The 14253-nt window shown below is 44.2% G+C and overlaps 1 protein-coding gene across 1 annotated transcript in view; it reads right to left on the bottom strand.

Annotated features, from left to right (window-relative positions):
- The window catches only part of LOC102371790 (WD repeat-containing protein 25-like), an 87741-nt gene that overhangs the window by 58415 nt on the left and 15073 nt on the right, over window positions 1-14253 (bottom strand). Inside the window, exons 2-3 of the mRNA XM_025194774.1 lie at window positions 9598-9745; window positions 9078-9110 (exon numbers count right to left, since the gene is read on the bottom strand). Coding sequence (XP_025050559.1) covers window positions 9078-9110; window positions 9598-9745 — 181 coding nt within the window. The remainder of the gene's footprint in view (window positions 1-9077; window positions 9111-9597; window positions 9746-14253) is intronic.

Below are 14253 nucleotides of genomic sequence, written 5' to 3'. Positions count from 1 at the left end.
GGGGGCTGGGGGGGGTTTGACAGGGGAGGGTTTGCAAAGGGACATCATGATGGGAAACTGTTCAGCCTTTTTCTGTAGGTTCTTATAAATTTATCGGTAAGGCATCATTGCAGCCTCAGTTTCCCTCTTAACCTTATGGCTCTGTTCCATAGAGGGATCATATTCAAACATTTTGTCAGTGAGTTGCTTGCTGTATCTGAAGAGTTCGGCCAGTGTTGCTAAACTAAAATTAGGTCTTTCCATCTCTTCATTTTCATCATCTTCATCTTCACTATTTGTCATGAGTTCTGCTAGATCCTCATCAGTCAGTTCCTTGGCACACGACTCAATCAGTTCTTCAACCTTCGATTCCTCCATATCCTCAAAACCCTCCCCTCCAATGTCACAGGCCATTCTCACAATCCTTTTGATCTCCTCACCAACAGATGGGAGACCAGTGAAATCACTGACTGCTTCCTTCCACAACTTCCTCCAACAGGCGTTGGTGGTTGATGGCTTTATTTCATCAATCAACTCCTTTATGTTAATGATGCAGTTAGCGATGTTGTAGTCCTTCCAGCACTTCCTAACATCAAGCGTTTGATCACCTTCCAATGCATTATGAATTTGACCCAAGGTGCGCCTGGTATAAAAAGCTTTGTAAGTAGCAATCACACCCGGGTTCAGAGGCTGGATGAGGGAAGTTGTGTTCAGCGGTAGGAAAACCACTTCAATGTCAGGGTGGACAAATTGCAGACTTTGTTGGTGGCCTGGCACATTGTCCATGATGAGTAGCACTTTGAAGGGCAGCTCTTTGGAGTCTAGGTATTTTTCTAACTCTCGGATGAAACAGGTGTGGAACCAGTCCAAAAATAAAATCAGCTGTGACCCAGGCCCTCCTGTTAGACCACCAAAAAAACAGCAAGCTGTGCTTATTCTTGTCCTTTAGTGCCCTGGGTTTCAATGCATGGTACAGCAACATAGGTTTCACTATGCAGTCATCTGTGGCATTAGTGCAGAGGAAAAGTGTTAGCCTGTCCTTGGCTACCTTGAAGCCTGAAGCCGCCTTCTCCTCCTTGGAAAAGTATGTTCTTGTTGGCATCCTTTTCCAAAACAAGGCAGTTTCATCTGTGTTGAAAACCTGTTCAGACTTGTAACCCTTTTCCTCAATGATTTTAAGAAGCTGTAGGGGACAATCCCGCGCTGCCTCACGGTCTGCCATCAACTTCACATTATGTAGGCTGTGCCTCTTTTTAAATTTCTCAAACCCCCCCTTACTTGCGGTGAATGAAACTGCACTGCCATCACTACGCCCCTCACCACCTGATGCTTGTGCAAAATACTTCCATAAGCTCAAAGCCTTTTCACAAATCACAGGGCCATCCACGGGTGCTCGTTTCTGTGCCATATCTTCAATCCAAATGCTTAATGCTTTTTCCATTTTCTCCATTATGGGATCACGACTCACACATGACACTTTCGCACTAGATGAAGCACTTGCAGCAACACTATCCCTTATGTTTTTCTCTTTTTTCTTAATGTATCACACTGTGGACTCGTTAATGCCGTACATTCTACCTACCGAGGCTTCGCTAAGTCCACTTGCAAGCTTATCCAATAATTCAACTTTCTTGCTTAAAGTCATCACTTTTTTTTCCCTTTTAGCCTCTCGCCCACTCACTGAACTATCATTTCCTTCTCTTTTAGGTGCCATGATTAAGGGTATGCATGGTAACAAAGTATGATCACAACGAATAGGGAGAGAGTGCAGCGCACAGTGACTATTTGAATCTGCGAATCATGAGTCCGCAAATAGTGAGGGTCCCCTGTAATCTCTTGCCTGACTTCCAATGTATGATGCATCATACTTTGCATTTATTTTATATACTTCTGTGATTTTATTCTCAAGAGCTCATATTGCTCATCTTAAACTAGAATGCATTATTTAACAGAATGTATTCCTTCCTTGTCCTTCCTACTTTTTTCTGCTGCTCGCTACTTCCCTTCTGCATCTCTTGGGACTTCCCCAAATGCATCTTCCAAAACCACTCTGTTAATTTTAATAGCAAGCACTTAGATCAGGGGTCAGCAACCCCCAGCATGCATGCCAAGCATGGTGCACGAGGCCATTCTGCTTGGCACGCTACCACCAGTCACGGAGCTGGGTAGCTGCTGCCAACCACAGAGTCCAGGCTGCTCCGAGGAGGCAGCTGGGAAGCTGCAAGCAGCCCGGGCTCCGGGGCTGGGTGCAGCAGGCAGGCTGCAAACACCTGTGCCGGGCTCTGGCATTAGCTCTGTACCGGTGCGTGCATGCATGCCTTGGAGTAGGCGGTGGGGGGGCCTGAGGCAGTGCAACCCTGGTCTCTGCCTCACTGCCGGCACAGAGCTCATGACTGGGCTCCGGAGCCTGGCGCAGCTGTTCGTAGCCAGCCTGGGCTCTGGGCAGCTGCAGCAAGCAGGCTGCAAACAGCTGTGTAAGGCTCCACAATTCCGGCATCAGCTCCATGCTGATGGTGACTGCATGCACACCTCGAAGTGGACAGCAGGGATAGAACATGGCCCTGAGGCAGCGCAGCCCTCCCGCTGTCTGCTCTGAGGTGCGCGCGTAGTCACTGCCAGCATGGAGCTAATGCTGAAGCTGCCCAGAGCCCAGGCTGGCTACAAACAGCTGCACCGGGCTCCAGAGCCCCTCCATCACCTCTGTGCCGGAAGCAGGGGAGAGACCAAGGTTGCGCCGCCTCAGGTCCCTCCCGCCGCCCGCTCCAAGGCACGCGTACACGTACTAGTGCAGAGCTGATGCCAGAGCCCGGCACTGCTGTTTGCATCCTGCCTGCTGCAGCAGCCCAGAGCCCAGGCTGGCTACAAGCAGCTGCTCCGGGCTCTGGAGCAGGGAAGCTCTGTGCCGGCAGCAGGGGAGGCCGGGGTTGTACTGCCTCAGGCCCCCCCACCCCCACCGTCTGCTTGGAGGCATGTGTGCAGCTGTTGTCTGCAGACTCCCAGATGCAGCCAGCCCCATCTCTGGGTAGCTGCTGCCAGCTACGCAGCCCAGGCTGCTTGCAGCAGGGCTTGCAGCTGAGCCCGCCTGATTCCCACCCACTCCAAGCCCAGCACTGGCCCAGCCCCCCTACTGGGATGAGGCTGGCACTGCCCCTTGCCAGAAGTGCCGCACATTTGCGGGCTCAGCTGTGTGGAGTAAGTGGGTGGTTGGGCTGATGGGCAGGTTCTGGGCTGGGGCCTCAGCTGGTCGCACTGCAGCCTGGGGGCTGGCTTCCCAGGGAAGCACCGGGGCTCTGGCAGGCCCAGGGCATTGTTGGGTCGGACTTTGTCTGGTGGCCCAAAAGCCCAGCTCTGTGCGTTTGTCTGCCTCTTGTTCTGTGTGTTTGTGCGTGCACCATGTGTCTGGTTCTGGTTGTGTGTCTGCCCATATGTCTGCTCTGGTTCTCTGTGTTTGTGCACATGTGACTGTGTGCGCACGTGTGTGTACGTATGCCTGGTTCTCTCTCTGCTCTCCTTTCTCTCTCTCCTTTTTTCTTTCTCTTTCCCACTTTCTCGCTCTCCTCTTTCTTTTCTCTTTTTTCTCTCTTTATCTCTCACTACAACATGCTTAACAAAAAAAGTACACAACAACAAAGGCAACATTTATAATTTTTAAATATACTAATATGCAGTGTGTCCTGCCATGTACTGTCCCCCCCACTGCTCCCCCCAGTTTTGTTTTTCTGGCATGCCGGTATTCCGGCACCTTCCAAGGTAGACATTGTGGTTTTTTCGGCACTCTGGCCAAAAAACATTGCCTACCCCTGACTTAGATACTATGGAGATGGGTGCCTTAGACAAGTCTAAAATAGGTTAGTAGCAATAGTGTAGCTTGTAGATACCCAAAGGGCTGGGACATTGCTCCCTGCCTGCGGGGGGATGCCTGCTGCCAGAGCAGGGACAATGTCCTCCTGCTGCAGCAACAGAGAGCTCCTGGTCCCAGCTCCCTGATTGGGGGCAGGAAACTTGGAAAGAGCTACAGGGCAGGGGCAGGTCCCAGCCCCCTGCCCTGATCCACCAGTGGGGCAGCTAGCAGCAAGCCCCTGGCTGGGTGGGGATTCCTACCCAGCCAGGGCCTCACTGCTAGCTGCCCCACCAGTGGATTTGGTGTTGGGTGGGGAAATAAGCTGGAGAGCCTGTTCCCTGCCCAGCTTCGTGATCACAGAGCAGGGCAGGGAACTAGTACCCCAACCCCTGCCAGCAGGGAGCTCCCCCCTCTTCCTGTTTCACAATTGGGAAGCTGGAGCTGGGAGATCCTTATCTCCCAGCACCAGCTCTGTGGTCACAACTTATTTAAAGTGACATTATTATATGCTATAGCACCACTTGCATGAAATTAATATAGTTAAAGGATTTAACAGTTAGTTCAACCTGGGCAAGAAATGTAATTAAAACAGAAGTCTAAAAGTCCCCTTTGTGAAGGAATATGAGTACTTCTGAAGTTAATCACAGAAGAAATCATCTTAGCAGTGATGAAGAGTAGGGAGGGATGAATGATTCTGTGAATTAATGTAAATCAGAGTCTCATAGCTGGCTTCATGTTTTTCAAATGGAAATGAGGCTTTTTATATCAACCTAATTTGAATTCCAGAAGCAAAATATTTGCTCTTTCTTTGAAAGAATTACTGAAATGAATGACAAAGACAGGGCAACTTTACAAGCTGCAAGAAAAACAGAAGTTTTGGATGGGGTATGCAGGGAAGGGTCATGTTACCTGTATCATGATAAAGGTTTGTTTTTCTAATATTCTTGGGCTTTGATTTCAGAGGTACTGGATATCAACACAAAAACCAGTACTGCCCTCTTCTCGAAATAAGGATTTAGGAATCTCTGGTATCTTAACTGATTAGAAATACACAGTTTATATTTTAATGTAGTTGCATCAGCAGCCAATTAGCAACATAAAACAGTCAATTTGAAAACCAATAATAAAAAGGCCATTTACAAGATTGCATTTAATGAACTCAATACCAGATAAACTGCCACTGAGACTGCTGTCAGGGTCTTAAACACTAGCAATATTTTATTATTAAAATTAGCCAAAGAGGAAAGAAAATACTAAAAATAATTAATCCAAGGAAGAGTTTTTTGAAATGTTGATTCATGGTAGTTCTGTAAGTCAAGCAAGTAGAAGATATGAACTATTAATACCTTATTTACTCAGATACAAGATGACCCTAAATATTAAAAAAACTACAATAATTAGATTCTATATCTGGAAAATGTATAAATTTGTTATACTTTGCCATATATAGAATCTAATTACTGGAGGTTTGCCTTGATTTTTTCCCCTTCCCACTCCTACAACAGGGAAAATAAATCTGGAGGGTCAGGTAGCCCCTTTGCCCTCTGCTTGCCCTCCCAACTTCTTTTCCCTGCAGCCCCTTCCCCCGCTCCTTACTGTCAGACTCTGCTCTCCCTGAACACACGGAAGTGAGAAGCAAATTTGAAAACACTGACATAGAAATAAACATACCTGTAGTAACTTGCATATATGGAAATGATTACAGGTACCCATAGCCTTAGGTCATCCAGAATTAATACATGTTGCCTCTTTTGAAACTGCTGCAAGTTTTAGCACAGGTACTCTATAAACACACTTTAAAGCAGCACTTCTATTTATATACAGTACAAACTTGTTCTTTTTTAATTTTGTGTGTCAGGCCAAATTAGCCAAATCAGTTCCAAATTCTATTGACTGAGCAGAGCTCAATCATTCAAGTCTGTGTGGTGCTACCACCAGCAAGTATCCTCCCTCCCAGACTCTTCAGCCTGGGGCATCAGAGACCCCCAAATCCATGGCAGGCATCCTATGTGCAGGCCCAAAGCCCAGAGGCTTTGGAGTTCGGTGCCCCCAAGTCATGCTTATTCTTAGCCAAAAGGCCAAAGGAGCAAGCTAGGGAGAAATCCCCCATCCCCATAAAAAAGAAGCGTGTAGCCGAGTTCTTCCCCTTGGGAAGCTATAGTAGACTCTCGTGGGAGGGGGCCCACCCACAGTGCATTGGACAAGTCTCCACCCTTAGCTACACAATGCCATTCACTGGGTATTAGAATAAAAAAAAGTTGAGTTATGCATGATATTAGTCCAAAGCCAAAAGGCTCATACTTTACCATATACTTCACTGGGCTGGGCCCCAACAGAGACAACAGTATTTCCAAGCCATGATAACCCCAAAGCGCAGCACTGGTCACTATGTAAGTGTACTCCAGATACCCCCACAAATGATCCAGGTGCTAATTAGTCCCCACTCATGACTGGAACCTGGTATTCTTATCACGAGTCCTGGGATCCTAAATTTAGGTGCAGATGAGACACGGGGCAACCTGATCTGGCTCCAACTCACAAAGAATGGGGCCACACTAATCGTATGTGACAGGCTGAGAGAGGGGGGTGACAGAAAGATTCTGGGTAAGCTCTTTGGGGACCCATTCAGTGATGTTTGCAGACATTTAAGGCTGGTTAACAAACAGGGTTCATTGTTAACAGGAAAGAAGGGTGCAGCTCACCTTTTGGAGTGAAGAAGAAGTTGCAATGTATTCAGTGTAGAGGCTCACCATGACTTGAAAGAGTTGGGGCTGAGCAGGACTGAGCACAATGGGCACTATCATATATCTTATTCAGGTGAGCTGCACTAACCTATCCTTATGGGAGTTTCCATCAGCATTTTTGGGATCATGGGGAGCCTGACAAAGCTGTCTGTCTGGCTCCCAGCCTCATTACTACACTGGAGCCTTGAACCAGCAAATATCTGGTACAGAGATGGAAGGAGGATGGAAGCCCTGAAAAGCTGTTTGTCAGGGTCTCACCCCTCCACATACCTGAGCCTCACTGTTTCAAGGCTTGGTGTCTACAGAGGTCAGGAGCCCAACAAACAGCTTTGTCAGGCTCCCACCTAGCCCCCACTGCACCAGAGCCTTGATGGTTCAAGGCTCTGGTGCAGTGTGGGGGCTGAGAACAGTTTCCATGCTGTGCCAGTGTCACTCCCAGCCCCTTCACTGCATCAGAGCCTTGAACTGGCTCCCATGCAGTGCAGGGGCTGGGTGCTCCTAGTCCCTACACCACATACGAAGCCTCAAATTGGCTTCCGTGCAATCCCAAGGCTGAGACTCAAGAATCAACTGATTTTCAGGTCTCAGCCCCAGGACAGCACCTGGAGCCTTGAACCAGCTCCTGCTCATGACAGGAGCCAGGAACAGCTCCCATGCCATGCTGGTGTCACTCCTGGTCCCCGCATCACACAAGAACCTTGAACTGACAAGACTCCCATGTGAGGGAGGCCAGATGGGAGCCCAAAGCTGTTTACTGGCCTCCCTTTACTAGTTCAAGGCTTAGTGAGGTAAGGAGGTTGGAAGCTGACAAACAGCTTTATGGTCCTCCACCCCTGCCACAAAGAAGCCTTGGGGCCTCAAGGCTGAGACCCAAAAATCAGCTGATTTTCAGGTCTCAGTCCTGGGGCCAGGAGCTGGTTCAAGACTCCAGGGTACTATGATCTATATTTAGACCATTGCAGCATTAACTTGTGATTATTCAGAAAACTTTCTAAGTCCTATTAATTCTTGCTATGATCTAAATATAAAACCTGCTAAGGGCAATGTGTAACTAAACCAAAATTTACTTTGGGTCACACTCCCATTATAATCAGTCACTTCAGAGAAAATTAAACCTATCTGGTTCATTTAAACCTAGTTGCATACTACAATGAAAATGACAAGGAAAATATTCTGAAATAAAATTGTGTAAAGACAAGAAGGCAACTTAATAAAGTCTCTTAAAAATGAAGGTTTGGGTACATTAATTCCACAGACTGCCACCAAAACAGGTGGTTTAAAACTTATTTATACTGGCATTAAGCTTGAATACCCCAGAAATTTCAATATTTTAGATTACATGTGTTTTTATATTCTTAAAATACAGCAACCCTTTGTAGCCATGATCAAATTTAAATTCACATAGCATGACAAATCTTGAGAAGTCAATTCTCAGACAGAAACCTTCTCTTTAAACATTTGTATGAACAATTCTGACACATCTTTTTGGCCATGCTCCTAATTCATTGTAATAGGACTACATTCTTAATCTGCAGCTCTTCTGCTCTCTAACAAGCATCAGATCTTAGTTTGCAGAGTGCTTTTTAATTTTATAGCAAAAAAATATATAGATGCTATTTTTAAATGACCAAGAATTGCATTTATAACCTTTTCAATATAAAATTATATACATGCAAAAGGAATTAATTTTAAAAGAGTTCAACTCATTTCAATGTAGATTAAATGGCAATAGTTTATTAGAATGAATCAGGTATGGTACTTTCTTACATCCTAATCCTGCAATTCTACTTAGACAGGTAAAGTCTACATCCCAGTACAGCCCCATGGAACTCAATGGCCAGGTACAGACATTACACTTTTACAGGTATGAATGATCAAAAACTGGTCTATACCCGTAACAGAACAGAAGTTCAACACACATGGACTGGTCTAAAAATGGCAGAATTTGGTCTAAAAACTTGCCACCCCCACCAAAGGGTGAACGTGTGTTCTCTTCATTATCAATCTAAACTATGTCACTTACAGAAAACCAGTAACTTAAGTCAATTCTACCTTAGGTTTTTTGAATGCCTGTACCTAGTCAAAGAGGCTCTGTGAAAGTGGATACCATCACAGGACTGATGATCATGTGCTAAAAAAGAATATGGAGAGATCATCTAAATATGTCTCTCAATTTATTGAAGCAGCATAGGAAGTAAATGACATTTTGAAAAGCAGAGTGACAAGGTAACAACAGCCAAGTCCACTCAAATCCAGAACCCTACAAATTACTGTGTAAGAACTTCACCCAACATTTTTACTTTTGTTACAAGTGCAGCATTTACATCTCTAGGACACCAATTCAGCAAAGTGCCGTTTTTGTTTCATCACCTTTAAACACATGATTTAATCCTATTTAAGTCTTTTTAAGCAAAACATTTAAGCATGTACTTCCTTTAATTGCATATATAAATCTCACTGAAGTCAACCTGAAAGTTAAGCATATGTGTTACTGAATAAACATGGACTCCTACCTTTATAAAGCAGCAGGAAGAGGTCTTCTACACCTAAATGTGAACAGGGGTTGAAAAACATGGTTGGGGTGGTATGAAGTGTTTGCTCCTGTGGGTGATAGATAGGGAAGCAGGAGCAGCTGTGGTGTAGTGGAGTTTTCAAGTTTTAGGGTGTCACTGGGGAAGTCTATTGTGGGTTGCTTGTCTTACTGTAAGCCACCCTGAGTCTTTTTGTATAGGATGAAATATAAATCTAAATTGATGATGATATCAAAGGAGACAGATGTTCTAATGGTGCATCACTGAGGTAACCAAGAGTCATACGTTCTCCACACCACTGGGAAGTAGCAGACCAATTTATGAATTGCAACTCTGGATAACATTAACCACATTTGTGGATATTTTAATCATTTCAGCCGGTGGGGGGGGGAGAACACTTATATGCTTTATGGGAGAATAAAAATATCCTCCAAAGGTATTGATGAAGACTTAGGGGATATGAGCAAACAGCATTACAAATATGCTTATAAATGACATTTACCTGTTTCAACATCTGTTAAGTGAAGCATAAAATCAAAACCTCCACTGAGAATTCTTCTTCCACATAAAGACCATTGAGCAGCTCGAACAGCACAAGAGTGACAGGAATAAGTTTTTAAACAGCGGCCTGTATCGACAGCGTCCCATATCTTAAGAAGAAACAGAATAACATTTCTTAAATATTAAGAACTACAGTAATTAAATTATTAAATATGCTGAAAAAGAATTAGAATAAATTAATTGACTTAGCTGAGAAAGCTTTAACTAGCAAATTCATCTCTCTGAAGCTAAAAGTATGGGTTTCAAGTAATAATAAATTCCCTTAAGTTAGAAAATGAAAATGTTTTCTTAACTAGCGAGAAAATCAAGACAATAAGTTTATATATGGTATGTATAAATTGCTGGAAAAGCAGAAACTGTTCTAAATGGCAGATCATGTCAAATTCCCCAAAGTAATTTCTGTACTGCCTCCCCCAACAACCCTGGCAGACAAGTTTGAGATCTTCTGTCTATGTAGGATATATCTAATCCCTTAGTCTTGCAATCTGTGACTTCAAATAGAATGCTGCAACTGCCATCAAAATGTACTTAATACGAAGGATATTACTGATCCTTGATTATCCAAACTCCTTTGAAAAGCACCTGCTGAGAAGTCCTTTGCGTAACTGAAACAGTTGCAAGCTATTGTATGGAACTGAAGAGCAAACAGAGCACAGTACTAAACACTGCTTAAAAAGAACAGTATGAAAAATTGGTTTGGGTTAGTTACAGCAGGGTTATCCAGCCTTTTTTGTTTTGTTTTGTTTTTAAGTCAAATCAGCCAAATCAATTCCAAATCTGTGCGAAACATTCAAGAACCATACCTGGCCCTGCTACCGGAAAGCATCCTCCACCCCCACCTGGGGCTTCAGAAACTTCCAAATCCTTTGGTGGGTATCCAACGTGCAGGTCCAAGCCCGGAGGCCTGGGGTTTGGATGCCCCTGATTTTTGCTTGCCCTCAGCCGTATGGCCGCAGGAGCAAGCTGGAGGGGGGTGTCTGCCATTTCCATAAAGTCAACATGTAGCCACGTCCAACTTCTGGGCGTCTGGGAGCCACAGGACCCCCAGCTACACGCCCTGCAGGCTGCATGCCATGCCATGTGAACAACCCCCCTGACCCCACCAAAGGATCATACAAGTCCCCACAACCCACCTGCGCCACAGGCCTCTACCAGCACAGGGTAACAGCATCCTGGAAGCATCCAGGATGCTATGGAAGCATACTGCACAAACAGACGTACTGTGCCGCGCTGCACAGCACCCCCTTGCTACATGCCACCCTCAGTCCCCACTGCAGGAGGCAACTTCAACTGCACTGCACCAGCACAAATGCTATGCAGATCCCCAGATCTCCCCAAGCCTATGACTACAGGCTCCCGCATCCCCGCAAGCTACACTGCTCTGCCCCAACCCCAGGGGTAGGTACAGGCAATGGAAGCTGGAGGAAGGCAGGGAAGCCTGGAGGTTTGGCAGCATCAGCAAAACCAAAGCGGGGAGCATTGCAGATAACCAAGGGTTTGGATAGCCAAGACTCAATTGACAGAGGCAAAACTATATAATACAGACAGAAGTGGGATTTTTCTAAAGCCAAAAGAATATGCAGACCTAGGCCACTACTAAGAACACTTGAAAAGCCCACCCTTACTTATTATCTTAACCTTGTAAGTCAACAGGACAAGGAGTAGAGCATTCAAGATGAAGTCTTCAATGTTTCTAGAATGTCTTAGACTAAGACATATTATAAAAATAAAACCAATTATTTTATAAAAGTAAAGGTAACTGTTAGCAGAATCAATAGAAGCATTGTAAGGTATTCTTAGCAAATGGATATAACCCAAATCATAATTAAAAAGGTTATCAAATATGCAGCTCACCTCATTGATCAAAAACACAGGCTCTATTGAAGTGCTTTTTCACCATACATTTCAACAACAGAAATTTCTGAACAAATTATATGAGAAAGTAATATCTAGCATGTTCATTTTTTTTAGATAGGAGGTTGGCCAATTACTAGTATTCATTTTTCATTAATATCCTACTTCAATAAGTACTGGATTACAAAAGAACTGATGACTGCATGATTTATTACTATCTCTGCTGTTTGAGCTTAACCAAACAATATTTCTGCCAAATTCTACAGTTGACAGGTCAGCGAACCCCAGTATTTTCACTGCCAGAGATAGCAGTGCAACTAAATCAATGTTTTAATTATTACTATTGACAGTTTTATTGTATGTGCAGTTAGAAATTTTTAAACTACTAAAACATACTAAAGAAATCCTAAAAACTCTTGGTAATTAGTTAATGATACCTAAATCTTTATCATATGAAATCTTGCTATATGCTTCAAACAAAGGCTGCTTTGCGAGCCCACCAAGGGCTCTTCTGCCCTAAAAAAAAAGTGCTCATTTTCTAAGCCTGGATTAATATTAGTATTGTTGTTGCTGCTACTGTTACTATGCCCGAAGCGTGCTAAACAAATTATAACATAAAAAAGATCGTTCTCATCTCAAAGGCCTTACAATACATAAGACTGTAGGCCCACAATCTTCCATTGTGTACAACTAGGAAGCTCCAATGAAGTCAGTTATTAATTATAAAATATAATTGTTACATAAAAAATGCAGTGTAAAAAAAATTCAACAGATGTCAAAGCTTGATTGAATATTTATGTCCTTGAAGTAGCATCACAGATTTCTCAGAACAGTAAGATTATCTGAAAGGGAACAGGGGAAGTAAAAAACCTCTTAATTCTTGTTCTTTCTTTTGCTAGACTGAAAAGTGTTACTGCCATGGAAGGACTTGCTGACATTTCTACCTGTATATTGCAGACAACATGTCTTAGGAGACTGTTTAAAGTAACTGCTAATCATGTATAGACTAAATTTCTGCTCTGTAAAGCAACCAATTATTGTTAATTACTTGAGTGGTCAGTTAAGTTAAACACCCTAACAAATGTATCCTAAGTACCCTAACTATAAGCAAGGAAAATCAGAGAGAATAATATTAAGGAGCTTTTGGAATTAAGTTTCTACCTTGTTTAATGACTTTCATGATTATTTCCAGTTTCATTCTAACAACAAAAAAAACCCCAGGAAGGTTAATTACATCCAGGAGGGTTTTTCATATGAGAAAGCTATTGAATGAATCATGAAAAAGTAGCTGATAAATGCTTCAGAAAGTTTTCTTACATTTTAGTGATTAAACATGAAAATACATTTCAACAAGAAGGGAAAGTAAAACAAGTTCAAAATCATTTAATAGCACTGGCTTAGACAGAAAATCAGTGCAAGAGAAAGAAGTGAAACACGCATGTATGTCTGCATTCATTCTGTAGAAAGGAAAAACCATTTTTCACATCTGGATGATGCTATTAAAGTAAAAAGGAAAAGTCACTACAAAATGGCACTGTATTAACCTCTACCTCCTGGCTTCTATCAGGTCATCTCACGCAAACAGCCTTCTCCATCACAGCAGTGAGGGATAGGGGAACAGGGAAGAATTTAAAATAATCCTTGATAACAGGGGACCCTAACACTGGTACTCTGCTGGATAGGGAAAGACAAACAGAGAAACAGGGACTGGAGCAGTCAGTCTGAAAGAGAAGGACCCACGTCAGGAAGCCAGGGTCCTACCACTTTGAGAGAATGGAGCAGCAGGCACAGAGGCTGCCCTTTAATTAACAGATGAGAAACTCCTGAGCAGGGTGAGACAAGGCAAGCCGTCGGCAGGGGGAAAGGGCTCTCGGGCACATAAGCCCTGCCTGAAGCTGGAAATTAGGGGGAGAGCGAGAGAAAGTGAGGGCAAGAGGCTGAGCCAATGGTGAGAGAAGGTGCTCTCTGGGGAAGTGCAAAGACTCAGTAGCTCTTGTGTTATAGGCACCAGGAACATCCATGGCCCAGGACAAATTATGCTGAGGGGAAACCAGCAGGGGTTCGTGGCAGGCAGATCGTGCCTGACCAATCTAGTCTCTTTTTATGACCAGGTTACGAAACGCCTGGACACACGAGGACGGGTGGATGTCGTATACTTAGACTTCAGGAAGGCCTTCAATATGGTATCCCACCCCATACTGGTGAACAAGTTAAGAGGCTGTGACTTGGATGACTACACAGTCTGGTGGGTGGCGAATTGGCTGGAGGGTAGCACCCAGAGAGTCGTGGTGGATGGGTCGGCTTCGACCTCGAAGGGCTCGGTCCTTGGACCGATACTCTTTAATGTCTTCATCAGCAACTTGGACGAGGGAGTGAAATGTACTCTGTCCAAGTTTGCAGATGACACAAAGCTATGGGGAGAAGTGGACATGCCGGAGGGCAGGGAACAGCTGCAAGCAGACCTGGACAGGTTAGACAAGTGGGCAGAAAACAACAGAATGCAGTTCAACAAGGAGAAATGCAAAGTGCTGCACCTAGGGAGGAAAAATGTCCAGCACACCTACAGCCTAGGGAATGACCTTCTGGGTGGAATGGAAGTGGAAAGGGATCTTGGAGTCCTAGTGGACTCCAAGATGAACATGAGTCGGAGTGTGACGAAGCCATCAGAAAAGCCAATGGCACTTTATCGTGCATCAGCAGATGCATGACAAATAGATCCAAAGAGGTGATACTTCCCCTCTAT

Source organism: Alligator sinensis, unplaced genomic scaffold, assembly GCF_000455745.1.
Source record: "Alligator sinensis unplaced genomic scaffold, ASM45574v1 scaffold102_1, whole genome shotgun sequence".
NCBI classification, from domain to species: domain Eukaryota; kingdom Metazoa; phylum Chordata; order Crocodylia; family Alligatoridae; genus Alligator; species Alligator sinensis.
This window is presented reverse-complemented; position numbering and strand designations above follow the sequence as displayed.